The 27,047-nt window shown below is 41.0% G+C and overlaps 1 protein-coding gene across 1 annotated transcript in view; it reads right to left on the bottom strand.

Annotated features, from left to right (window-relative positions):
- The window catches only part of TBC1D7 (TBC1 domain family member 7), a 130,816-nt gene that overhangs the window by 92,067 nt on the left and 11,702 nt on the right, over positions 1–27,047 (bottom strand). The window contains exon 2 of the mRNA XM_085606073.1: positions 4,414–4,529. Within this exon, the coding sequence (XP_085462199.1) occupies positions 4,414–4,528 (115 nt within the window). The 5' untranslated portion in view covers position 4,529. The remainder of the gene's footprint in view (positions 1–4,413; positions 4,530–27,047) is intronic.

Here is a 27,047-nt window from a genome sequence, read left to right as displayed (position 1 = left end):
AAGAGGGCTATGTTAAGTATTTTAGAAACACTGTGGCTTTTTACTAAGGTTCTAAAAGGACAGTAGCACTAGTTGAAGTAAAAATGTGCTTGAGCAGTCACCACCTGCCTACAAATTCAATTAAACACTCTGAAATGGCAAACAATTGATCTCTTACAAGCAGCTTAAATAAATTAGCGGTTTTTTTTTACAGGGCATACATTGTTTTCCCCAAAAATAAAATGTGATGTTTCTAACTATTAATGTTTTAAATTAATCAGGATTTACCAATAAAAATACCTTTTCTTATATGTCCATTTGTAAAAAAAGATACATTTACTATACTTAAAACTGTCCTTTCTTTCTAGAGTAGACTGACCATTTGAAACAGGCAATTACATAAGAAGAGATTAGGGTATCCAATGCGGCCATAAAGTTGTGAAATAAGAATAAGCATTTCCTTTTACTTTCCGGTTTGAGTGGAGTTGAGTCAAAGAGACCATTTTGGGAGGATGGCAGTGTAGTTGTTTTCACACAGCCTCCTTTCAGGATAAAAACGCACGATGGTGCTGACGTACAGCAGTTAGAAGCTGCTTACGTGGAGCTATTCCCTTCTCTTGCTTCACGACCTCTTGTTAAACATTTTAATCAATTGCTGCTAAATTTAAATATTTTATGTCAATTTGAACATTTGCTGCTAGATTTTAATAGTTACAACATCATTTTATCTTCTCTTTGTTGGGGCTTAGAGGTTTTTGTATTTCTAACTGAGATTCCTACTCACCGTTGTTGCGGTCGGGCTGTTGAGAGCAGCCGGTCCTTTACCTCCCCGGTCCACCGCAGCCCTTGTGCTGTTTGAGTGGAGGGAGGGTTGACGGTTGCCTCTTCTCTGGCCTCCAAGTCAAAGAGGCCATTTTGGGACGGTGGTGGTGTAGTTTTTCGCACCGCCTCCTTCAAGGATAAAAATGCACAATGGCGCCGATGCGCAGCGGGGGCGCCAAAGGCGCACCAAAGGAAAGCCCATCTGTGCCCGTCCACACCTGGACCGAGCCCAGGGCCGGCCCCCATGGTTGTGGTTACATAAAATGCTCACAGCAGGTGAAATACCCTTGAGAAGCCCTACTAAATCTTAACTCTGTGAATAAAGCTATCACTTGTCCCCTATTCAGCCCATTAGACCTGTAACAGTAAGCATCGAGGGTCTGTCCCATTTGCAACAAAACCTTTCATAAGGTGGGCTCACCTGTGGAGGGTACTGCTTGCACGACCTCTGCCATTGGCACTGATCCACCCATTTATTTAAGGGTTCAAATCTGCATGGTGCCCTCATTAACTCTAGATCACTAGTTTAACACCATATGGAGATTTCAGAACTGATTTCAAATCAGCACTTAGATTTGCTTTTCGTAACGGAAACCTGGGCTGATGACCACACAGGCCCCAAATTTGTCGCTGCCTCTCCAACGGGCTACAGTGTATTGCATCTCGATAGACCTGTTAGGAGTGGTGGAGGGCTTGCCATATTTTACCGAGAACAGTTGCAAGCAGTATATACATCAGTTAGCATTGAAGGCACAGAGGCAGTTATTTTTAACATCAAAGTATCAAGAATTCAATCCTTTAACGGCCTGCTTATTTATCGTCCACCAAAGACCAAAGTGCAATTTGTAGATGAAATCTGCTTAGTACTGGAATCATATTTATTGAAGAATGATTGTACAGTTTTGGGAGACTTTAACTTCCATTTGGAAAATCAATCCAACACCGAAACAGAATACCTGACAGATATTCTGTCAGGTTTAGGTCTGGTCCAGATTGTCGGAGGACCTACGCAAATCCCAACATTGATTTCACTCACACCTTACCATTTACCTGGACAGATCATTTCGCGGTAATCTGGGACCCAAGATGTTACCACAACTCTCCGCCCAGGATACAGAATATTCATCAAACATCTTGGGTGTGGAACAAAATCCAAGCCTCTGATCTCGACTCCTTACTGTCTCATTCACTTACTATTAAGGAAACTAGTCTTGATCAGATGTTAGAGGACTATCACCAGTGGCTTCTTTCAGACCAAATTGTTGTTGCTCTTGCTAGAAGCTTGAAAACTAATTATAGAAAGCTTTCACAGCCGTGGTTTACTAACTCGCTCAAAGCAATTAAACAAGAATGCCAGAGACAAGAACGCAAATGGCTGTCTAAATATTGCAATGAGGAGCGATTGAAATATAAAATTTGTCTTAGTACCTATAAAGAATCAATTTTGAAGGCCAAAACTGATTACTATAAAGCACAAATAAATGTAGCTACTAATGCCTCTAAACCCCTCTTTCAAACCATGAAAAAACTGACCATCCTGAGGGGAGCTGACACAGCTACCGCTAATCCAGAGCTCTGCAATTCTCTAGTTAGGACTTTTCAGGCGAAAGTCCTAGATTTCTTTAACAATTTTGAGAATGGTGGCTCATCACCTATATATACAAAAACTCAAGCCCAAAGCCAGCTAGCTTTAGGCACTTTACTGCTCCTTTTCCAGCACAGATTGCTGAACTCATGCCTAAGATCAAAGCAGGTTGCCCCAACGACCCATGTCCTCCCCCCAGGGTGGTTCACTTAGTTCCTGAAGTCATAGCACGACACCATCCTTTTCCATAATGTTTAAACGGGCATTTTCCCTATCATCTGGAAAGCTACATTAGTGCTTCCTCTCTTAAAGAAACCCACTCTTGATCCCTTGATCCCAATAATTATCGTCCAATTGCACGACTTCCCTGTCCGGCTAAATTAGCAGAGAAAATTATGAACATCCAACTCTCCTCCTATTAGGAGGTTAATCATCTCTTAGAGGATACGCAGTTCGGCTTTAGAGAAAATCACAGAACAGAATCTGCTCTGCTCACAGCCACTGAGGAAATTAGATCATCCCTTGATAAGGGAGGTAATGCTGTGTTGATCTTGCTTGATCTTTCAGCGGCTTTCGATACGGTCAACCATGAATAACTAGTTGACCAACTGCAGGATCTAGGAATTAACGATTCAGCATTGGTGCTGCTTAAATCCTATCTCTCAGGAAGCCAACAAGTGGTGTCAAGTGGAATTTTTAACTCCGGGACCTTCTGTGTTCCTTGTGGGGTACCCCAGGGATGTTCCCTATCCCCCCTCTATTTAATCTTTATGCTTGCCACTCTGATCGGATTCTATCCTTGGCATCATACGCCAATGATACACAAATTATAGTATCAGTGGCTAAAGATGAAAATGGGGCTGGTGATACGTTCATTAAATGAATGAGTGCAGTAAATAGCTGGAAGGCCAGCAATTGCTTAAAGCTTAACTCCTCTAAAACCAAGTTCATTCAATTTGGCAAAAATCCAGCAATTTGGTCCCCCCACTGACCATCAGATTTGGGTGTGGCACCTACGCCAACTTCCAAAGTAAAAAACTTGAGTTTTATGCTGGACAGCGAACTGAAATTTAAAGATCAAATTAACATAATTACTTCCTCCTACTGGCTTAGATTTGTCATGAAAATGTTTTAATTTCTGCCAGCTGACTCACTTAAAGTTGTGGTCATAGCCTTAGTTCTTTCGCGACTAGACTATTATAATAGTCTCTATACCAGCCTCTCCAAAGGCTCACTTAAAAAACTCCAGCCCATCCAAAATGCCGCCGTTCTTTTTTTTCTTAGAATCCCTAAACATCAATCAGCCTTGTCTTCTATCAGACATTTACCCTGGCTTCCGGTCTGCCACCGCATTTCTTTTAAGGCTCTCTGTCAAGCGTACAGGGCAATCTATGGAAAAGCACCTGCCTATTTGAAGGAAAATCGGGTGCGTTACATCCCCAGCAGAAATCTTCAGTCTCGCTCAGCTAACTGGCCGAGGGTCGCTTCCTTCAAACGTGTTACTTGGGGAGGTAGAATCTTTTTTAGAGCCACGGCTCAACTCTGGAACCGCTTGTCTCCGGAACTAAAATTGGCACCCACGCTCTTGGTGTTTAGGCAGAACCTCAAAACTTGGTTATCCAACCAATTATTCTTTAGGACTTGGCCCTCATCTGTTCTCTTCTGATCTTCTCAGCACCAAGACACCTCCGGGTATTCATGCACTTTATAAGATGTTTCATTCATTCATGCCACACTAAAATGCGACCATTATTTTGCATCTGTGTTGATGAAGATAATTTTCAGGCAACGCTTTCTATCCTCTTCATATATCACTTTCTGATTCCAGGGTGGAAAACAGTAAAAGGCCCAAGTAATAAACATACCTATCAAACATCTTACAAACGTTATTAGTAAGGAACAACATATTTATTTGTGTTATGTAGTAGATGTCCTTTCTATGGAAGACGTGTTTTTTTCTACAACTAATGTCACTGAAGTTCGCAAACAGAGGATTTACGTGAAAGAAAGATAAAAATGCACCTTACCCAGACGGTCATCTTTCAGTAAGATTTCCAAAGACTTTTTCTCTTCCACCCCACGAAATCCTACTTTTTCATAATAGATTGAGCGAAAGTTCCTCTGTGGATCATCTGCCATCATTCTAAGTTTGAAAACAGAAATCTTGATGTTTAAAACAAAAACATGTACAACATACTAGAAGCAATTTAACTCAACGTGTGCACTTCAAAAACTCTAAACAAAATCAGCTTGTTCGCAAGTTTGTTGTGAGATTTCTTTATGTTTTTCCCTTCATAGCATTATTATAAAACCAATGTACAAAAGAGCTAAGGAAGGAAATGCTCACTGCAAACATTAGCATGCTCTTTCTGATACCATTAATTTTCACCGAAGCATGAAAGCCCGGAAAAGTAGGTAAGAAGATGTTCATTGAACAGTGCACTTTGCTTCAACAGCACATAGCAACATGTGCGATTTACGTTTATATTTAGATCTTCTTTCAGACAATTACACACTGAGAAAATGCGACTCTGAACTTATCTTTGTGGTTTTAGATTATTTAACAAGTGTATCTTTATATCTTTTTTTTCTTTTTGAAAGATGTGGAATACTTTTCTGAATTATAGTCTGAAGTCCAAATGAACTATGGTAACATAATTTAGCTGCAAGTACAAAATTTAGACTTGATATAAAACCTTTGTGACACCTACTCAGTAAGCTGAAAGTAACACTTACAAACCACATACGGTATGAAAAAGAGTACATCACCAACTCTGGCCCTGGATTGGTATGTGGTTACTACAGTAGTACAAATTTCAATTATATAGGTCTCGCATTATATAATTTTAGAGCTATTGGCATTGCAAATGAGAATGCTTCTTAGAATTTTTTTTTTAATATCCTAACAACAGCATAAGAAATAAAAGACAATCCATGAAGTAAGGAAAGTGTGTAGTACATATGACTGTTACTAGGTGTTCCTGTGGAGTTGTAAAGGGACCTTTAGTAGCTATATAAGGTGTTGCACATTTAATGCAATTGTAAAGAGCAAGATTGTATTAGAGTATACACTTGTAAGGGAGTTTTAGTTTGTGTTTGTTTTTTAAAAAGCTACCATTGTTATTTATCTAGTTGTATTTTGCATATAATATTAAATAAACAGCAATGGTGCAACACAGCCTAGAGTTAGAATGGGGGAGTGAATTACGGGATTAAAGAAACAGTTTGAAGCATTGTGTAGAATATGAAGAATGAGGAGTTACCACTGGGAAGAGAGATAAAGCTGTAGCACTGTTACTGAAACACAGTTAAAACAAATTATAAAAGGAAAACCAAATTAGCACAGACTCCGATCCAATGTGCACGAAAACACTATTGTAACACCTGCCATGCTCACTACAGTAATGCCCCAAAATACATCTGCACGTTATGCTGCACTAAAAGGTAGAATGTGATGAAACTCGCTCTAAAACAAATTAGGAGAAACTGTGAAGAAGATATTATTATTCACCCAAAAAAGAATGATAATATAAAATCTTTTGAGAAACACAAATGTGAAATGAAATACTGGAGTTGTTAAACTGATTTGTGTGCCACAGTGAACATAAAGCCATGCCTGTCAAAATTGCAAGTAAATAACGTACATTTCACTATGTGAACTGAATCAAATAAAATAAACTGGACTGTTTCTTTTAAACAATGTTAACTGTTCTGCAGCATTAAAATGGAGTCCGATATTAGGGTATGTTGCGGAAGTAAGAGAACGTGTACTGCTGGCTGGTACAGCAAGTACTAAAAGACCATTACTAATACTTTTAAATTATATTAACCCATTAGAGTTGCAGTAAATGTTTTTACTGAAAGTAACCATAGCCATAAATGGTAATTAATTAGGTTCTGCACGTTAGGGGGCGGTATATAATTTTGAGCATAGATATTATTACAGTAACTTAACATTGCGATGTTATCAGTAATCTTTTTTTTCTGTGTTTCAAGCAAATAGTTTTGCGTAATGAAATAGCAACAGGGTTGTGCTGCAGTATAGGTCTCTGCAACACTTTTTTCTACCATATTTTAAAGTGTATTTCCTTTCTTGAAGCAGAACTAAAGTGCGTTTACCAGCTAAAAAATGTAGACCTTTATTTGGGATTTCACAATGCACTGTGAAATGGAACAGCATGTGGTTAAACCCATGTTCTTTTACTGTCTGGGTGCTAATTCCAAGTCTTCAAAATATGGTGACGCTAACAATGTTCAAAGGCCTTTCGACCCAAGTGCCAAACAGGATGCTGAAGGGACTGTTTACCAACACAAATGAATAATGGCATTTGTCTGTTCTGTCCTGGTTTCCCTAACTGAAAGGCTATCTATACATACTTTATTGTATTGGTAAAGCAGCATAAAAACACACACTGCACTTAAATAGAAAATATTGATGAAAAGGCCACCAAACCACAAATATAATATAAAATTACGTTTCCTAATCCATAAGATGATGGTATGTTGCACTATGGGTCCCAACAACAGTTTTACAGTGCATTTCCTTTGTTGAAACTGAATTTGTGTGTGTTTAGCAGCAAAGCAATTTAGACAATTGACTGGAATATAGCAATAAATAAAGCCAAAATAGAATAAGTTTTACTATAAGAACGTTATAATTTTGTGTCATGGTGTTGTAAAGGGAAAGCTGATTAGCGAAGTACGGTGAACTAAAAGCAGAGTCCTTTCAAAATGTATGGTTGCAGTAAAAGGACAGCATATTGTGCCTAAAAGCGAAAAAACATATCATACAACTTCTGACAACCAGTACAAACCAAGAAATGTTCCAAAAACTGGACAGCATATTGTGCCTGCTTCAAGAAACTACAAACAATACATGCTGGGGCAATTAGATTAAAAAAAATAGTTTTCAGTCGTTAAAGTACAAAGCACCATTTAATAACATTGTAACAACATCTCACGGTGCAGGTAAAGGTGGCCTTACACCTTGTGGTGTAAAATAACGTAACGCAAACACAAAGGGCCCGATTACGATCTTGTTCAGAAGGCCTCTGAATCGGATTCGAGCTTGCCGAATCCGATTCGGAACCCTTGTTTCCGACCGAATCGTACCCAGTATCGAACGACCGATTACGATGCCCGGAAACCGTAAGGGCTGTCCGAATCGGTTCTGAAAGGTATTCGAGCCTCTCGGAGCTGATTCGTACAGCTCTATGGACTCGGTTTCCGAGTGAGCGATTACGATGATTGATTCGGACAGCCGTTTATAATCTGTTTCTCCGGAATGAATTGGCTGCCGGAATCTGTCTTTGCGGGCGCATAGCAGGCCCCCCTTCACCCAGGGCCCTCTGGATTGGGTCGCAGGGATACCCTTCCAACCATGCACAGTGTGTCAGGCACTAAGGGGTGCCCGCCACAGGGTGCACAATTTTCCACAGCCACCCCCTTCTTCAATGGGAGCCTGTTTATTCGTACGGAACACAGGCTCCCATTGAAGCCAATCAGAGTCATCCAGAAAGCATTCCAGTAACAGATTCGGTAGGAACGCTTTCCGAACGAGATCTCAATCGGCCTCAAAATGGTATGCGTTATACTTGTTAAGGTCAAATTAAACGTTACCTAAACACAGTACGAAAAAAGCGTACAAGAGGGAAAGCTGATTAGCATGGCACGGGTAACTAAAAGCAGTGTCCATTCAAAATCCAAGGTAAGAAAGTACATTGTACTCGGTAACTTGTTAAAGTAAGAAAATAAATATTACAGAAACACAGTTTTAAAAAAGTTGCAAAAGGTAAAGCTAATTAGCGTGGCATGGTGAAGTAGAATCTATGTCAGTTCAAAATCATAAGGAAACAAAATAATAGTACTGGGTGAATATGATCAAATAATATAATAAGGACTTTTTAGGTGTTCAGCAGCGTTAAAAAGCAGTCTGACCTTATGGTGGTGTGCGGAAGTTAAAGTACGAAAAAGCATACATTAACAGTGTAACACCTTGTAACACTACTTATTAAACACTGTACCAGCTTGTGACAGTGCTTTAAAAGTTGCCCTTAAAACAATGTGGCCAATAAAAACAAAAAGCGAACCGTATTTGGAATGCTTTTTACTGTATTTATATTATAATAGCACTTCACAGTGCCGTTAAAGTTTCCCTTAGACACAGTGGACAAAAAGAAAAATCACGCTAATACAAAAGTGCGTAAATAAGAATTATTCTAAATTAAAGCAGATTTTAAAAATATTACCTCCTCTGCAGTGTCACACATTGCAGAAGCGGGAAAAACATATGGTACCTTCAAAAGAAAGTACAAACAAACAAAAAAGGGTGGCAGAAACCTAGGACAGCAAATTGTGCCTGCTTCAAGCAACTACAAACAGCACATTCAGTAAATAGTGCTCATTAATTTTCATAAAAGCTACAAAGTAAGGACATATGTAAAAGAGACTGTCCTCATGGGAGATAACAGCAGAGGGGGAGTTACTGAATAGGGAACAAGGAGGGACAACTACAGAAAAAATACTGTAATAGAAAGAATTGCTAAAGACACTGAAAAGCGCCACTAAATGCCAGGAGCGGAACATGGGCAGAGCTTAATGCCCATATCCTGAATACAGCATGTCTCGAAGAGGCAGAGAAAGCGCTGCCTAGGCAAGACCGAAAAAGGTCAAATCTAAGCAAACTGCAAATTTGGAGATGTACACATGACACAAGAAGATAAAAATTGAACTGATGATGTTTCGGTGCTCAAATATTGCTTTTACTGGGTCCAACATCTGGTTCAGGACTACAGGTTGTAGTGACCTGGGGACAGCGCACTAGGACCCTGCAGCAGACAATGTGACCTGAGGGGCAACCGGACACCACATCCGGTCAGGGTGTGGGGAAGGGGCAGTCTAGGGTACAAGGGGATGGATGAGGACGTGGGAACAAGAGCGCTGTACAGGCATATAATAAAGAGGCATAACACACCATACCTGACTCCTGTGCTTATGTTAACACGACAACTGGCGATCGAAGGTCGGATGCACGAAGGACAGGAAGACGCTGAAGAGTTAAAGCAGCTGCGATGAACCAGGAGCCCACCCTGGTCCGCTAGACTACTGGAGAGGAACCGCGACGATCGGCGATCATCGCGCTGATTCCCCCGAGTGGAAAAGCCAGGAGCCCACCCTGGTCTGAGGGAAGCTGTGCCAGGAGCCCACCCTGATCTGAGGGAGTGAAGCTGAAGCGACGCGGGAGCCCACCCCGGTCGCGGAAGAAGTGCAGAGCGGTAAGAGCGCAAGCAGCAAGATAAACGAAATAAGTTAAGCGCACCGCCCGTAAAGCGAAGAGCGCGAAGCACCGAAGCATGCAGAAATAGAACTAAAACTGAATGGGAAAGCGTGAGGGATTCAAATAAACTCTCGCGAGACTACGGTGGCCCTCTTAAAGTCAGGCAAAACGGGCCAATAGTTAGAGAGAACAGCGCGGCGGCCATTTTGAAGTCAGTCAGCCCTTGAAATCAATAGAAATACAGAAAATAAAGGAAAAAAGAGCAGAAAAGAAGGAAAAAGAGAGAAAGAAAGCAAGAGAGAGTGACAATAAAAGGACATAAAAAAAGGAAATAAAGAAAGAAATATAGAAAGACAAATAAATAAATAGAAGTAACGACAAGAGAAGGAAAATGAGCGACAATGAGGAGAAGACGAGCACGCAAGCGATATTCCGCAGGCCTCTACCGTTCAGCCTGGCGGAGCCACAAGTGGGCATCCGGTGGGAGAATTGGATCAGGAAATTTGAGCGCTACATGAGCGCCACGGATGTCCCGGATAGCAAGCAGCTGCACCTGCTTCTGAATCTTGCAGGGGATGAAATTGAGGATCTACTGTTAACATTCCCCGCCTATGAAACGGCGGACTACAAAGGAGTGATAAAGTGTCTCACTCAGAAGTTTGACCCTCAACGAAATGTTGACTTTGAGAGATACACATTCAACGCTGCGTGCTAACAAGGAGAAGAAAGTCTAGATGACTTTGCAACGAGATTAAGAAAATTGGTCACATACTGCGAGTTCGACAAATTTGACAATGAACAAGCGATAAGACTGCGCATCATCGAAGGCTGTCAATCAATGGAGTTCAGAGCATGAGTCTTGAAGGAACCAACAACGCTGGAAAAGATATTGACTATGGCTCGCACGGAGGCAAGGGCCACAGAGCACGCCAAACAGATGGAGCGAGGAAAAGAGAAGAAAGTAGCGGTGGCACATCGTGTGACTGGGAACTTCAAGAAGAAAGAATTCCAGTGTGGTACTTTGAAATTTGGGACCGAGTGGGAGACAGGGCCCTACCCCTGTCTATCCCGGTATTAGCGAACCGCGAATGGTCAATGCGGTATGTACAAGTGCTTTATATAACGTTTCATTGATAAATGCACCATGTCTATGATATTATGCATTGACTTCGTGGGTTCCATCTTGGAGCGGTGGCCATCTTATGGTTGCCCTCACATAGGCTACATATTATGAAGCAAATACGGGCCTTTAGAACACATGTGCCTTCCTTTGACTTCTCTGTGACCTGGGCAGCTTGGCTACGCTGCCCCAGGTCAGTCCGGTCTCACGAGCTCCCCGTCCTACGGCCACCTGTGATTAGCATCAGGGTTTGACACACCATAAAGCCTTTTCATCCCACACGAGCCTCCGGCTAATCTCTTTCACACCTGACTCTTCCTGCTTTATGGCTTGTTTTCCAAACAGGAGATGTTCGTGTTTATTGGGGCCTATTGATATCTGATGTGGGATCTGAGCCTTGCTGGGTAAATAATTGTGGGCTGGCTTAACTGGAATGTGGGATGGTCATCATGACTCTGCCTTTTCGTTTGTAATGAATACATGTATATGGCCATATCGTAAAACAAGGAATGTGTGCCTGAAGCATGATATTTTGTATTTAAGGAGAAGCCCGTTTCTGTAACTTTAAGCAGTCTCCTGAGAACATACATGCTGTTGTACTTCTCGGATACCTGTAATTGGTCTGCAGCCAATAAACTGATCTTTGACTTCACCTAGAAGACTCTGTGTTTCTGTAGGTCTGAAACAGGTGCTGGAGCAGAGTTTTCATTTAGAAAATTCAGGGGCTTTTGAAGCTCTGGCATGTCTATGCGTTTTATTAACAATTAATAATTAACAATTAATTATTTGTCTTGTGCGAGTGTGTTTTATTAACCAATCCGTTTGTCTTAACATAAGAAAAAGTTACACGAGGGTTAGCTTGTGTGTGCTGTTTCTGTTTTCTAAGAAATAACGTGCGAGTTTTCATGTTTAAACGTTGCTGTGTGCTGTTTATTTTTGAGCACAAAACGCTGTCTGAATTAATGCTTTTTTATGTTGCAAAAGCTAGATAAATACATACACATAAGGGTATTAGTGGGGTTAACACTGTTTAATCACTATGCTGTAGTAATGTTGTTTTTATTTCTTTTAATTGAGATGGTCTATTGTGGCCTATGGAGGCCTAGTCCATGATGGCTGATTTTGTGAGCCTGGCCTCGAGTGAATAAGTGAAAGACGTGACGAGGGAGACCCCTGCTGGAAATGGTCCTGAAGTTGACTGACCATAGTCCTTGTAAGAAAAACTTTCCATGAGGACAGCAGCAGTCTTGGAGGATCTCCAAAGAAATGGAACGTCCTTGGCAAACAAAGGAGTTTTAGAAATGAACAATGAACTGTGGCTCGGCTGCCGAGGAAAGTTGAACAAATTGGATACTTTAATAGTTTCTTGGTTCCTGTTCCGTAGTTCACGTCTTGTGACTTTTCCTGAGCGAAGATTTTCAGATGTAGCAATGTTACATCCCTTCCTTCTCGCTCTGCTCAGTGATACATTTTATTTTTCAAACTTTATGTGTGTTTCCATTGTAATTTCCACTATAAGAATTGATAGCTTAGGGAGGGCTTTGCCACTTGCCATTTTACCTTTGCCGCGTGAACTTGCGTTGCTGAGGATCGATGCTGAGGGACTTCGTCTTGAGAGACATTACCGAGAGACTTGTCCTGACCCGTTCTGACACTTAGTTAGAATAGGTAACTATGAGAACTGATTTATTCTGATTGATTTACTTTGACTAATTTAGATAAAGCAATATAACTTTTAAACATGGTGTTGAATATTCTTCTTTCTTGTCAATTATTGAGTGCATTTTTGATCATTATTGTATAGATTGTATAGAGTATGTTTAAGGACAATCACTATAATTAGGTCCTATCGTCCTCGATATAGATGCAGGGTGTTTAGGAGTTTCTTCCCACAGGTTTATTGCCAGTAGAGTATTTGAGCGTATGTTAGTGAAATGGGCCCTAGCGTATGATGAATATATGTGCGTGTAACTGTGAGATTACTCTATCTGTGGTAGTGGGAATAATTTACATACCCTGATCTCTATCAATTTCTCTGGTAGCAGAGGATGGTTATAGATGGTTGTCTTGATCTGATAAGATAAGATTGCTTGTACATTAGCTTATTGATTATTGATTTATTTTTGTTGATGTTGGTATATGTACTAATACTATATGTTGGAGTCGTCTTGTTGAGTTATATGTAGTGCTTCTGGAATTTGGAAGCTGGTAGCAATTCCGTAGTAGGGCAGAGGAAGGTATATGCTGCTCTCGGGAAAGACGGGATTGTAAGGAATTACGTGTGACAATTGAAGTTGCGCGTTCACATTGTCTGGGTTCGGAATCAGTGACATTGTTGTATGTTACTATTAGAATATTTCTGGTATATAAGGAGTGTGTATCGTAGTGAAGGTTATCTGTGAAACTCTGGTCTTAAGTCCCAGGGATCCGTAAGGATTTCCGTTAAAGCTTATTGCGGGAGGAGTAATAGGTATTCTCTGAGCTTGTTAAGGACTGGGCAAAGTTGCTTAGTTAATGTATGTTATAATTCTGTAGTGGGACAGAGTGTGCGCTGTTCTCGGGAAGCAGGATTCTGTGTGCATGTACTATATTTTTCTTGTATGAATGTGCGTGAATGCATATACATTTATTGATTGTAAGACTCTTTGGATAAGTCCTAGAGGAAACAGTTATGAGATGTATGAAAGTTTGTTGACCCTTGAGAAATAGACTCTCTTTTACTATTCTGTGGTTAGCGAAGCAGACAATGGAGATGTTTTTATGTTGTAACTAATAGATTTTGTAGAAATCTTGACACGAAGTCTACTGAGAGATTTTGTAAAGGAGGGGTAGACGAGTGACAGAGACAGGAGACAGAGACTGCAGCGGCTGCTGACGTCATAGAGACCGCGCTCTGATTGGATAGTGGATCAGAATAGTGCTCGCGCTAGGATTGGTGTGTTGGTGTGAGCCGCGCAAGGATTGGTAGAGCTGTTTAGTGACATAGACGCTCCAGGATTGGTGCGATAGTGTGAAGTCGAGCTTTTCAACCTCGTATTGTATATTTATAATACGGAAAGAGTAGAGAGTTTTGGTAAGCGCTAAAATGTATTACCAAGAAGAGAAGAAAAAGAAAAAAAACATTCTTTGGAAAAGTTAAAAAGTGGTTTAGCAAGGATAAAGAGGTTAAAACGAGAGAGGGTGAGTTGCTACCTCCGGCGAAAACACCTGCATCCTTCATGGCTGCGAAATATGGATTACATACCTGTATATGGTTGCAGAATTGGGTTAGGTATACTAAAGAAGATGGTGTTCTAGCATTTCCAGAACATGGTTCATTTAATCTGGACATGTGTTGAGAAATTTACGGGAAAAGATGGTACATCTGGACCCGAAGCCAAGACCTACGCAGTTCGAGGCTTTAGTGGAATGGGAAGAGGAAGTTCATGACCGAGAAAAGCAAAGATCAGGAGGGTACTACAGGCATATGTTTGGGAGGAGACATGATCGTGAAACACATCATGATCGAATGAAGAGATGGCGAGATGCTAATATGTCAGAGGGATTATATCCGATGAGAACAGTTGAAGGGGGAGCAGAAAGGGTTCCTGAGTCAGAAATGAGAAGATATGGGGAGTATGAGGATGAGGTCTTGAATGACATGATTTACAAGAGACCACCTCCATATAGACCAGAACCAGACGAGAGTACACCAGTTGTTTCTCCGATAAGAGATACAGTCTGTATCATTGAGAAAGAAAAAGTGACACCTGAATCAAGAGGTAGTAGTTCTTTCAGGGAGAGAGAGAATCGAGGTAGTGAGGAAAATGCCAGACAATTAGCTAAAACGACAACAGAACTGACTGAGAAAATTAGGGAGTTAACGAAGAATCTGGAAGCTGTTACGGTGCCTGTAACTATAGGTCCGGTTATTCCTATGTTTGACAGACAGAGGACAGGTGAAAATGGACTGGTAGTTCCATATGTTGCGAATGATTTGACAAATTCAGTTGGTCCTTCAGGAGATTCAGATAAAAGAACAGGGAGAAGTGACCTGAGACAAACCAGACATGACACATGTAGTGAACTATTGGATGCTAGTGAACCTAGTTGTTCAGGGATGCCAATTTTAGAACCGCAAAAAAGAGTGGTTCCAGTGAGAAAAACTGCTGAAATAACAGTTGATGATTTAAATGATTGGATGAAAGTTCTTCAGAAAAAAGATAAAGATTCACAAGTTATTGATGTGGTTAGATTACGTGTAGAATTAGAAGAGCTTGTGACAGGAACAGTTCCAACAGAAATCCTGAAGAGTCATCATGATGGTGAGCTGATGTTTATGTGTAAAAGTATCACCTGGAGAGCAAGAAATACACATGATAGACTAAGAGCGATAGCAAATGAGCAGGGAATTGACATTGATAAAGTAAAGGCTTTACAGAAAACCTACAGGATGGATTTCACAGAGAAAGACATAGAAAATTTGAATACTTCTGGTAGAACAGGACAGATCAAGGAAATGATAGCATTATTGCGAAGATGGGGCGATGTGGAAAAGTGGAAGGATAGGTGGTATAAGAAAAGAGATGAATCTGAAGATAGAACGACTTATTCAGCATTTCCAGTGAGAGAAAAGGAGAAACCAGTGGAGCATTATCCCATGAGAGAAATACCTGGAGGAGGATATGTAATCATTTACGAATGATTTCCCTCGATTGAGAGAAAAGCCCGTCGAGTGGTATAGGCAGGTAGACAGGTTTGTGAAATTGTCAAAAGTGCTGTGGGTCGACCTGAATAGTCTGTTTGATATAATTGTTCCAGCAGACTTGTGGACTGAGTGTAAAATAGTTGTGAGTTGGCCTACTGAGGAGTATCCAAGAGATCCAAGAACAGGGGCACCAGATCCAGAAGTAATGAGGAAGTATGATCAGGTGATGGTATACCTGAAGAGTAAAGTTCCTCCAAAAGAGACAGACTGGGTTAAGATAGATCGAACACAACAGGAAGCAAAGGAATCAGTTCATGCTTTTTACGAGAGGCTGATACTGGCTTTTAAACAATTCAGTGGAGATGAACACCTGGGTGACAAAGATTTGAGTCATTTTGTATACAGATTTGTATATGGTCTAAGACCTGAAATTGGTGAGAGAATTCGTGAACACACAGTGGATTGGCAGAGTAAAAAGGTAGATGAGATCCTGAGACATGCAAAATACTTCAGTGATGAAATTGAAGCAAAACAAAGAAAGCTGAAAGAGAAAGCAATGTGGGCACAAGTGAAAGTTGCAGAAAGACAGGAAGCACAGTTGGTGGAACAGGCAAATAATCCAGGAAATAATGCGGGGAATAGACCTAGGTATGCAGGAAAAGGAAAGGGAAGTCTTGAGGAAGCAAAGAAAAAGTTCCCGTGTCACAACTGTGGCCAACTGGGACATTGGAGATCTGAATGTCCTAATCCACCATTAGTGAATAATGAGGGTAAATCCTTAAATCAACAGGTGCAGAACGAAGGGAATAACCAACAGCAACAACAACAGAAAGTTGTAAGACAGCAGAGTCAAGAGCCAAAACCGCCCTTGCCGCAGAATAGAGGGGTACAAAAGTATAATCAGGATTCGGGATTCTACAATGATGAACAGGTAAACAAACCAAGACGTTCTAACCAGGTACAACAGTACTTGTTAAAGAGTGAAGGGAGTGAGTCTGAGGGTGATTATTGACGGTGCCGAAGAGAGGAGGAAGAGTGCATACTTGGTGCAACTCTAGAAATAGACCAGGCAGGACCATTTGTGGATGGGAAAATAAATGAGGAGAGTGTTACTTTTTTAGTAGACACAGGTGCGACAAGATCAACTGTCAGGTCAACAGATGTTAGAAATCTTCCTCTCTCGGATGAAGCAATTCAAGTAGTTGGTGTAGCAAACACACAAATCAGAACACGTCTTACTGAACCAGTAAGAGTACAGATAGGGAAATTTTCAGACATGCACAGATTTATTGTCTGTGACACGAGTCCAGTGAACCTGTTAGGTAGGGACTTGTTGTGCAAGATGAACTGTACAATTTTCTGTACACCGGATGGAATAGCCTTTGAGACACCAGATGATGATGTTTTCTACCGAATGACTCTAGAAAATAGAGAAAGCGAGTTAATTGGTGCATTTGCAGTATTTAATCCGGAGGATTTGCCTCAAGAGCTGAGAGACACAGTGAAAAGAGTAGTTTGGGATTTTACAGGAGAGGATGTGGGATTGATGAATAATGTAGATCCAGTGAAAATTGCAGTGAAAGAGGGAATTACATATCCTAACATTCCTCAGTACAAAATGACACCAGAAATAATTGAAGGGATAACTCCTATAATTGAGAAAATGATTCAGCAAGGAGTTCTGAGAGAATTATTGAGTAGTCCGTGTAATTCACCGATAATGGGGCTGAAGAAGCCTAATGGCAAATTTAGGATCGTGCAAGATCTGAGAAAAATTAATCAAATTGTGGTGGCATGTTGTCCTATTGTGCCAAATCCATCAGTGATTCTGTATCAAATTCCACATGATGCTGAGTGGTATACAGTGATTGATTTGTGTCATGCGTTCTTTTCAATTCCATTGCATCATGACAGCCAGCCGATTTTCGCATTTAGGTTTGGCCAGCGTATTTTAGCATGGTGTCGTATCCCACAGGGGTATACGGAGAGTCCTTCGATATTCAATCAGTTATTGAAAAAATCGTTGGAAAGTTTAATCATGCCTGAGAACTCAGTACTAGTTCAATATATTGATGACCTATTGGTGGCATCAAAGACACGTGAAGCTTGTGAAGTAGATACCATAGCTTTACTGAATCATCTGGGAGATGGAGGGTTAAAGGTATCTCCAGCCAAATTGCAATTTTGCAAGAAAGAGGTACATTATCTTGGACACAATATTGAAAAAGGTCTGAGAAAAGTGACTACTGACAGGATCAGAATAATCAGAGAAATGAAAGCTCCAAAAACCCAGAGAGAAGTGAGAATGTTCCTGGGTATGGTGGGATATTGTCGTCAGTGGATAATTAATTTTTCGCTGATAGCAAAGCCACTGATTAAATTGACAAAAAGTGAAATGTCAGACCCATTGGAACTGGATGCAGAACAATTGGCAGCATTTGAAGAGCTCAAAAGTAAAATGTGTGAAGCTCCAGCTTTGGGTATGCCTGACTATGAGAAAGAATTCGAACTGTACTGCAGTGAGAGAAATGGATGTGCACTTTCAGTGTTAATCCAGAAACATGGACAATTGAGAAGGCCTATTGCATACTTCTCATCGACACTTGACCCTGTAGCTGTGGGTTTACCAGGTTGTCTGAAATCTGTGGCTGCAACATGCAGAAGCCTGGAACAGAGTGAGGGAATCATAATGGGATATCCTGTAAGGGTATTCGTACCTCACAATGTGGCAATTCTTTTGACGAGAAGCAGAACTCAGTACATGTCACATAGTCGGTTGACTAAGTACGAAAAAGTGATTCTGGGAGCATCAAATGTGACTCTTGAGAGATGTGTGAATGTGAATCCAGCGACACTCTTGCCGGATATTGAAAATGTGGGTATAAAGATGGAAGATGATCATGATTGTTTGGATGTGCTTGAGTACTGTACGAAACCAAGACCAGACATAAGGGATATTCCCTTACCTGAGAATGACCATGTGTTGTTTGTGGATGGATCATGCCTGAGAAATGATAATGGTGTGCTATGTGCAGCATATGCGGTGTGCAAAGTTTCAGAGGTTATGGAAGCATCAACATTGAAAGGAGTGAAATCTGCGCAAGTTGCTGAATTGGTGGCATTGACGAAAGCTTGTGAGATTGGGAAAGATTTGAGAACGACTGTGATGACTGATAGTCAGTATGGATTTGGAGTGGTGCATGATTTTGGCCAACTTTGGCTACAAAGAGGTTTCTTGACGTCAGGTGGAACTCCAATAAAGAATGCTGAATTGATTGGAAAATTGCTTGAGGCGATACAGCTGCCTAAAGAGCTAGCAGTTGTAAAATGTGCTGCCCATGGTCAGGGGGAGGATTTTATAACGGTTGGAAACCGTTATGCCAATGATGTTGCGCAATACTGCGCAAAGACAAATCAGTCCATTAATCGGGAAAGAGAGGGGGAAATGTCTTTTCTCTCTGTATTGTTTACTAATGTCTTAGAGACATGGGATGAAGTGAAGCAGTTACAAGATGAGGCAGGAGAAGAAGAGAAACAAGATTGGATTAAGGCAGGATGTGCTCCAAGAGAAACAGACCATGTTTGGGTCTACAGAGATGGCAGACCAGTGATGCCAAACTCAATCTTGTCGTCAATGGCAAGGATGTATCATGGCCAGGGACATTTGGGGAGAGACGCAATGGTCCGGTCGTTCAAACAGACCTGGTACAATGCAAAGTTCAGGACAATTGCAGAGAGCATCTGTCAAAGGTGTTTAATTTGTCAGCAATTTAACACTGGGAAAAAGACAGTGGTGAGTCTAGGGACTATTGGCAGAGAAGGAGGTCCTTTTACAAGAATGCAAATTGATTTCATTGAAATGCCCCAAGTGAACAGACTGAGGTATGTTCTAGTGGTAGTCTGTTTGTTTTCAAGGTGGGTGGAAGCTTACCCGACTAGAAGAAATGATGGATTAACAGTGGCAAAATTACTGTTGAGAGAGTTGATTCCTAGGTACGGGTTTCCAGTTACAGTTGAGTCTGATAGAGGTAGACACTTTCAAAATGAGCTCATAAGTTTAATTTGTGAAGCATTGAAAATACAGCAGAAGCTACATTGTGCATACCGACCAGAGGCTTCTGGTGTGGTTGAGCAGATTAATGGCACAATCAAAAATAGGATTGGAAAGATGTGCTTAGCCACTGGCATGAAATGGCCAGATGTTTTACCTCTAGTTCTGATGACTATGAGATCTACTCCAGATAGAACTACAGGTTTGAGCCCGCACGAGATAATCATGGGATGTGCTATGCGCCATGCATTCGTGCCTGTCAATAAGTTGGTGACAATAACAGATGACATGATTTTGGATTACTGTAAAGGCCTGGCTGACACAGTTCATTCTGTGTTTCACCAGGTTGGAGAAGAAGCTACCACACTTGAGAAGAAGCAAGCCCATGATCTGAGTCCAGGAGACTGGGTAAGGATTAAGGTGCACAGAAGAAGAAATTGCTTGATTCCAAGGTGGGGAAGGCCGAGACAAGTTATTCTGACTACGACGACTGCAGTAAAGTGTGCTGGAGTGAAGCACTGGGTACATGCAAGTCATACTCTGAGAGTTCCAAACCCAAAAGAAGGGACTGGTAAAGAGTATTTTGAAGAGTCAGATTCTAGTGATGGTGAAGATACTGAAGATACAGAATCAGTGAGAAAAGAAGCAGAGAGAGCTTCAAGAGAATCACTGCGAGTATCAGAGAGAAGATCAGATTCTGTAAAAGAGCCTGAAGTTTCAAGTAGCAGTGGAGGAAAAAGAAAAGAAAAGAAAAATCACACAGAGACTACTCCTGAATCAGAAGAGGAGGAGTTTGAAGAACCACTTGAGATTATACTTGAAGAAGCAGGGTCAGAAGAAGATAGAAAGGGACAGATTGCGGAAGACCCCCGAGGAGGTGTAGGGAACATTCATGAGGAGCTAGGTGAAGGGACAAGTAGACAGCAAGAAGATTGCGTGTCGGAGACCCGAGGAGGGACAGAAGTAGGGAAGTCTCAAATAGTGGTGAAAGAATCTGTGGAAGAAAAGAAAACTGCAAAGAAACGAAAACAGAAGGCACTTGAAACAGAATCGGATGATGAAAATGAACAAACAGAGGGTCGAGTTCTGAGAAAGAGAACTTGGATTGGAGAAAGGAATGATAAAGAATTAAGGCCGAAAAAGGTTGTGAAAGGAGATCGATGGCCTAACAACCGAGTTAAAAGGCTGAGATACAGAGTAATAAGAGCAAATTCATCAAAAGCTGAACAAGTGAATGAAATATCGAGTCAAAGTTCAAAGGCTGAAGAGAAAGAATCAAAAGAATCGAAAGAACGAGAAGAAGTCAAAAGAGTGAGAAAACCTAACCAAAAGTATAGGTCGCCGGAATGGATGTATGTGACACTGCCTGAAGGTGAAGAGGTGGAAAGTCAAGGAAATCCAGAGGAGACCGTACGAGGAGTGGTTGAAAAAGATACTGGTGAAATCCTGAAAGTACTCTTGACTGACATTGGAGAAGAGTCAGATACTGAGGATTTGGATTTGAGTGTTGGAGATCTAATACAATTTGATTTTGAAGAAAGTGAAGTGAAGAATGACAAGTATCCAAACTGAATAAAAGGAGGATTCACTTGGATTAAGTGAACGAAAAGATCAGTTGAAGAAGCTGGAAAGGAAAGAGTTTGAAAAGAATTGCTGAAGATTTTTTAAGATTTCAAATTTCAGTAGTGGAGTAGTGGTTAAGTCAAAGTAGTAAAATGGCTAACATAGAGGATAATCAAAATAGATGTGCCTTCTTTAAAAGGTGGTGTAGGATGTGCTGCTGCTGTACTGGATTATTAATGCTTCTATGGGGTATTTTAGTGTTATTAGTGACTTTTAAGGTTGAATTTGGGATGAATACAGAAAATGTGACAAACATACAGAAGAGTTCACAAAAAGTAGTTCCAATTAGAAGTAGTAGTTACATACACAAAGATAGGTCAATTAATAATTTTTCTAGTAACGTGTTTTCTAAATTGTTATATGAATATGTGAAGACAATGGAAGTCAGGGATTGCTATGTCTGTATGCAGTTACCTGCATCCGTTTCAGAGGGTGTTACTTATCACCATTTACCAGCTACATATGGTATTTCTTGTAGTATTTTAAGTAGTGTTTTTTATTTGTTAGGGAAAATAGATTATAAGATGTCTAACAGAGATAGTATTTTTGGGCACTTGCCAATGAACAAAGAGCTGAATCCAGCTAAAGAAGCTAACACTTTTGGTGAGATTTTTATTGAAGAAAGAGGATTAACATTAGATTACATTTTTAAGAATAATTTAACTTGCAGTTTGAAAGAAGAGGAGAAAGCTTTCCTGGATATGGTAGAGGAAAGGAGATTGAACAGGCATGAGAAAGCGGGAAAATATGAAGTGAGTGAGACAATTTGGGACATTGAGATGGGAAAAGAGTTGAAAAATGGGGCTAGTCCAACTTTAGCTCTAGATGTACCGCAGAAGGGTAAACTATGCATTACCAGAAGGAAATCCCAATATGATACATATTTTGTGGGGACTAGTGAGTGCCATGATACATACTTCGTTGCGACAGGTTGGGGTTTCAGAGGTGGAGAGGATACAATTTTTCCAGGAGTGTACTATGTTTGTGGGAACAAGGCTTATTACAAGTTGCCTGACCATTGGTATGGCACATGTTATGTGGGCCTGGTTTTTCCTAAGATTTTTCATACAGATAAAATAAGAGATGTAGAAGATATTAACTTATTAACACGTTTTAAGAGAGAAACTTGGTCTGAAATTGTGGGTGATATTTTTGGGGTTTTGATTCCAGCAGTGGGAATTTCTTTAAATGCTTATGGAATTCGGAAACTGTCCACAGTGGTTGATCGCTTATCGACAAATACCGCAGGAGGGTTTCTTTTGGTGAATACGGAATTAAGTGCCGTACGTGCCATGTCTATGCAAAATCGACTTGCCCTTGATATTCTATTGGCCAAGGAGGGTGGAGTCTGTGGAATGCTGAAAGTTCAACATTGTTGCACTTACATTCCTGACGAAAGTAAAGACCTGAAGGTCTATATCAGAAATATTACTGATTTGCATGAGGATTTAGTACCACTTGAAGCTGGGAGTTTGTGGACTAAAATAGCTAATAAGATGATAGCTGTTAAGGATTTTATTGCAAAAATAGGTAGTACTATTATAGGCAGAATATTGTTTCCCTTGTCTTGTATAATTGTGGCTTTATTAATAATAAAATTGGTGTGTGTGTGTTGTAAAAACAGGGGAGGGAGGAAGAAATTGAATAAGGAAAAGAAAAACAAGAGGTCGAAAAGAGAACCGCAAGAGATTGAATTAGAAGAATTGAGGGAGAGTGTTTATTTAGAGACAAAGAGAGATGATGAAAGAGTGACTGGTGTGTAATGTTGTGTAAGGGGAAAAGACATTTCTGATTTCTCCTAAAATGGGATTAAATTTTCACTAATTTTTTTTTTAGGGTTTATTTGGTGATAAAATCACCAAAGGGGGGATTGCTGGAGCAGAGTTTTCATTTAGAAAATTCAGGGGCTTTTGAAGCTCTGGCATGTCTATGCGTTTTATTAACAATTAATAATTAACAATTAATTATTTGTCTTGTGCGAGTGTGTTTTATTAACCAATCCGTTTGTCTTAACATAAGAAAAAGTTACACGAGGGTTAGCTTGTGTGTGCTGTTTCTGTTTTCTAAGAAATAACGTGCGAGTTTTCATGTTTAAACGTTGCTGTGTGCTGTTTATTTTTGAGCACAAAACGCTGTCTGAATTAATGCTTTTTTATGTTGCAAAAGCTAGATAAATACATACACATAAGGGTATTAGTGGGGTTAACACTGTTTAATCACTATGCTGTAGTAATGTTGTTTTTATTTCTTTTAATTGAGATGGTCTATTGTGGCCTATGGAGGCCTAGTCCATGATGGCTGATTTTGTGAGCCTGGCCTCGAGTGAATAAGTGAAAGACGTGACGAGGGAGACCCCTGCTGGAAATGGTCCTGAAGTTGACTGACCATAGTCCTTGTAAGAAAAACTTTCCATGAGGACAGCAGCAGTCTTGGAGGATCTCCAAAGAAATGGAACGTCCTTGGCAAACAAAGGAGTTTTAGAAATGAACAATGAACTGTGGCTCGGCTGCCGAGGAAAGTTGAACAAATTGGATACTTTAATAGTTTCTTGGTTCCTGTTCCGTAGTTCACGTCTTGTGACTTTTCCTGAGCGAAGATTTTCAGATGTAGCAATGTTACATCCCTTCCTTCTCGCTCTGCTCAGTGATACATTTTATTTTTCAAACTTTATGTGTGTTTCCATTGTAATTTCCACTATAAGAATTGATAGCTTAGGGAGGGCTTTGCCACTTGCCATTTTACCTTTGCCGCGTGAACTTGCGTTGCTGAGGATCGATGCTGAGGGACTTCGTCTTGAGAGACATTACCGAGAGACTTGTCCTGACCCGTTCTGACACTTAGTTAGAATAGATAACTATGAGAACTGATTTATTCTGATTGATTTACTTTGACTAATTTAGATAAAGCAATATAACTTTTAAACATGGTGTTGAATATTCTTCTTTCTTGTCAATTATTGAGTGCATTTTTGATCATTATTGTATAGATTGTATAGAGTATGTTTAAGGACAATCACTATAATTAGGTCCTATCGTCCTCGATATAGATGCAGGGTGTTTAGGAGTTTCTTCCCACAGGTTTATTGCCAGTAGAGTATTTGAGCGTATGTTAGTGAAATGGGCCCTAGCGTATGATGAATATATGTGCGTGTAACTGTGAGATTACTCTATCTGTGGTAGTGGGAATAATTTACATACCCTGATCTCTATCACAGGAAAGAACCCGAAGTCTTAGGGTGTGTTCCCCTGCACCGATGGGCTTTAAATTCCCAGTACTTCAGTTGGCGCCCAACTCGGGACGATTTCAGCGGTACCGGTCCAAGCCAGAGGTTCGTGAGGAGCTTCGTGTGGAAATTCCGGAGGAAGGCCGCCGCTTCATCGACCCCTGCATGTCGACGTGGTCCGAAAGTCTTTTCTGCGAGGTTCTCCGTGTCCCGACGGCTACGAAGGACTGCTGCCCTGATTAATCGCCCTGTTTTGGACCCTTGACGATTTTGGTAGAGCGAAACAATCGAGAGAGTCTTCTGGTGACGCCATCGATCATCGATATTCAGTTAAGTATAAGTGGAGCGTCTCCCAGTTTGTTGGTATCCTTCGGGATTTTTGGTATCCTTCGGGATCATTTTGATTTGGAGCTTGCAAGTCCCAAAGCCAGAGGACTCGTGTATTCACGAGACTATCGTAATCGATAATCCTTTGAAGTTTGAAACTAGACTAGTGAGCGAAGATGCCTGGTTCTAGTGTATTTGGAAGATTGTTTTGTTTGGGCTGTGGAAGGGATTTCCAGTTAGAGGATTCATGTCCGGTTCCTCCAATTGGAACTCCAACTTATGAGCTTTATGTAAAACATGGCGTGGGCCCCATTGCATATAATGAAGTATGGATCCGATACACCAGAAAGGACGGTGTTTTAAAATGGCCCCAAAATGGTAGTTTCGATACAGATATCTTAGATAATTTGGAAGTTAAATTGTTTAAAAAGAAAGCCCGGCCGGCGATGTTTGATTCTTTCCGCCTATGGCGAAAGGAAGCCAAACAGAAGGAAATTAAGCTAGCGAAAAGGAATAAGAGAGAAAGAGGTATGTCAATGATGCAAGCAGCTATGCAATTTAAAGATAATGAAGATGAACAAATGAATGAACAGCTACATAGACAGCGCAAACTAGGGATCGATAAATGTTACCCTGTTTTGTCAACCCTTGTGCAAGATGAAACAAAAGAGAAAGAGAAAGATTCCCTAATGTCCCATTTGCTAAGTTCGCCACCCCCGTATGCGCAAAATGCCACAGCGCCTCCACAGCTTGTAAATGTGCAGCCTCCAGTAAATATGCCGCAAGCCTTCCCACAGCTGCCAGCTCCTCCTCAGCTGGCTCCTACCCCTATAGTGCAGCCCTCTCAAGGGCCGCCAGTTTTGTTACCTGTTGCCCCCGCGCTTCCTGCGACTTTGCCTAGCACATCAGCTGCCTCCCCTGGCGCTCCTTCTTACACTACCCAGGTACCTGTATCTGAATCCGCTTTTCTTCCCTCTGTCTATCCCCCTGTTTTCGCCTCAACTTCTCCTTCAGCACGACAACGACTAGCTAATGTAGTTACTAGTTTAACGTCGCCTCTCTTTGGGTCATCTAGTGCGACTCCTGGTTTACAGCGTAAGCAATTGCGTAGTCAGCTGCCTGGTCCTGACGAGAAGGAGGTGTTAGATCATCTGGCGCGTAGGTGGATTGGTTTCCCTTCACTCTATAATGTGGAATCAGTTGTTAACGTTTTTCACCAATGGGATGCCCCAAAACAGAGGTATGTCTCTGATAAAATGTGTGAATTCCTCTGTGAGGAATTGGAGGATAATGGTTCAAACCCAAACCCACAGGAATTGTGTCGAGTGCGATTTGATTTTGAAACAGGTACAATTGTGGGTCCCAATGTAGATAAAGCAGTTGCGACTTTACTGTCCTTCAGGAATGGTGATTGTCAACAATCATTGTTCGACCAGGAATTCCCTGTGGGGAAAAGGGGAAAAGTGCGACAATAACCTATGAGAGAAGTCCCTCCGGTATGGAAGGAAGCCGTTGCGGCTGATGCCGCTAGAAATATTGTTGCTGCTCCAGCTCATTTTCAGCGTGTTTGGGTACATGTCCCATGGAAGCGTTCTGAGGTGTTAGCGCTTAAGCAGACATTGCCTGACCCCCGTAAAAACCATACAGGATATTATAAGGAGTTATCACAAACTGCAGAATCGTGTGTAATGAATCTGGCTGACATAGATATGTTGTTTGGGAATGTGGTTCCACAGCCTTTATGGGAACCATTCGTAATGTAGATCACGCTGCAGAATTTGGTAACACATGGGCTAATATCATTGCTGCAGATGCTGGCCAAGTTGGTGGTGCGAAGCCTGACCCTTTGGTAGCAGAACTCCCTGGTAGAATTATTACATACATGAAGACTATAATGCCCGCGATGCGCGTAAATTGGGATAAACTATCTGCATGCAAGCAGAAGAAAGATGAGACAGTGTCCGATTTCTTTACCAGGTTTGAAGAAACGTTTATCGACCACAGTGGTCAAGACATGAGCACTGAAGGTGGCCAACGGTTATTTGTTGATAAATTTGTGCAGAATCTACTTCCCGAGTTGTGTAAGAAATTAAAAGATTCAGAAAGTTCTTGGGCTGTTTCCTCTTCAGCGCAAATACTGGCTACTGCACAGTATTATGAAAATAGAGATAAAGATGAGAAGGATAGAACAGATAAGAAAACGAAAGAACTGAAAACGAAGGTCCTTTTACAGCAGGCTTATCCGCCACGTGGAGGACAGAATAATTATAGGCAAACACAAGGTACCCCAACAATTTCAGAATAATCAGCAAAAGAATGGGTATTATCAACCACGTATCCCTGTAGGTCCCAAT

Source organism: Triturus cristatus, chromosome 5_1, assembly GCF_964204655.1.
Source record: "Triturus cristatus chromosome 5_1, aTriCri1.1, whole genome shotgun sequence".
In the NCBI taxonomy this organism is placed as follows: domain Eukaryota; kingdom Metazoa; phylum Chordata; class Amphibia; order Caudata; family Salamandridae; genus Triturus; species Triturus cristatus.
Note: the sequence above shows the minus strand (reverse complement) of the source record. Positions and strands in the feature narration are given on the sequence as shown.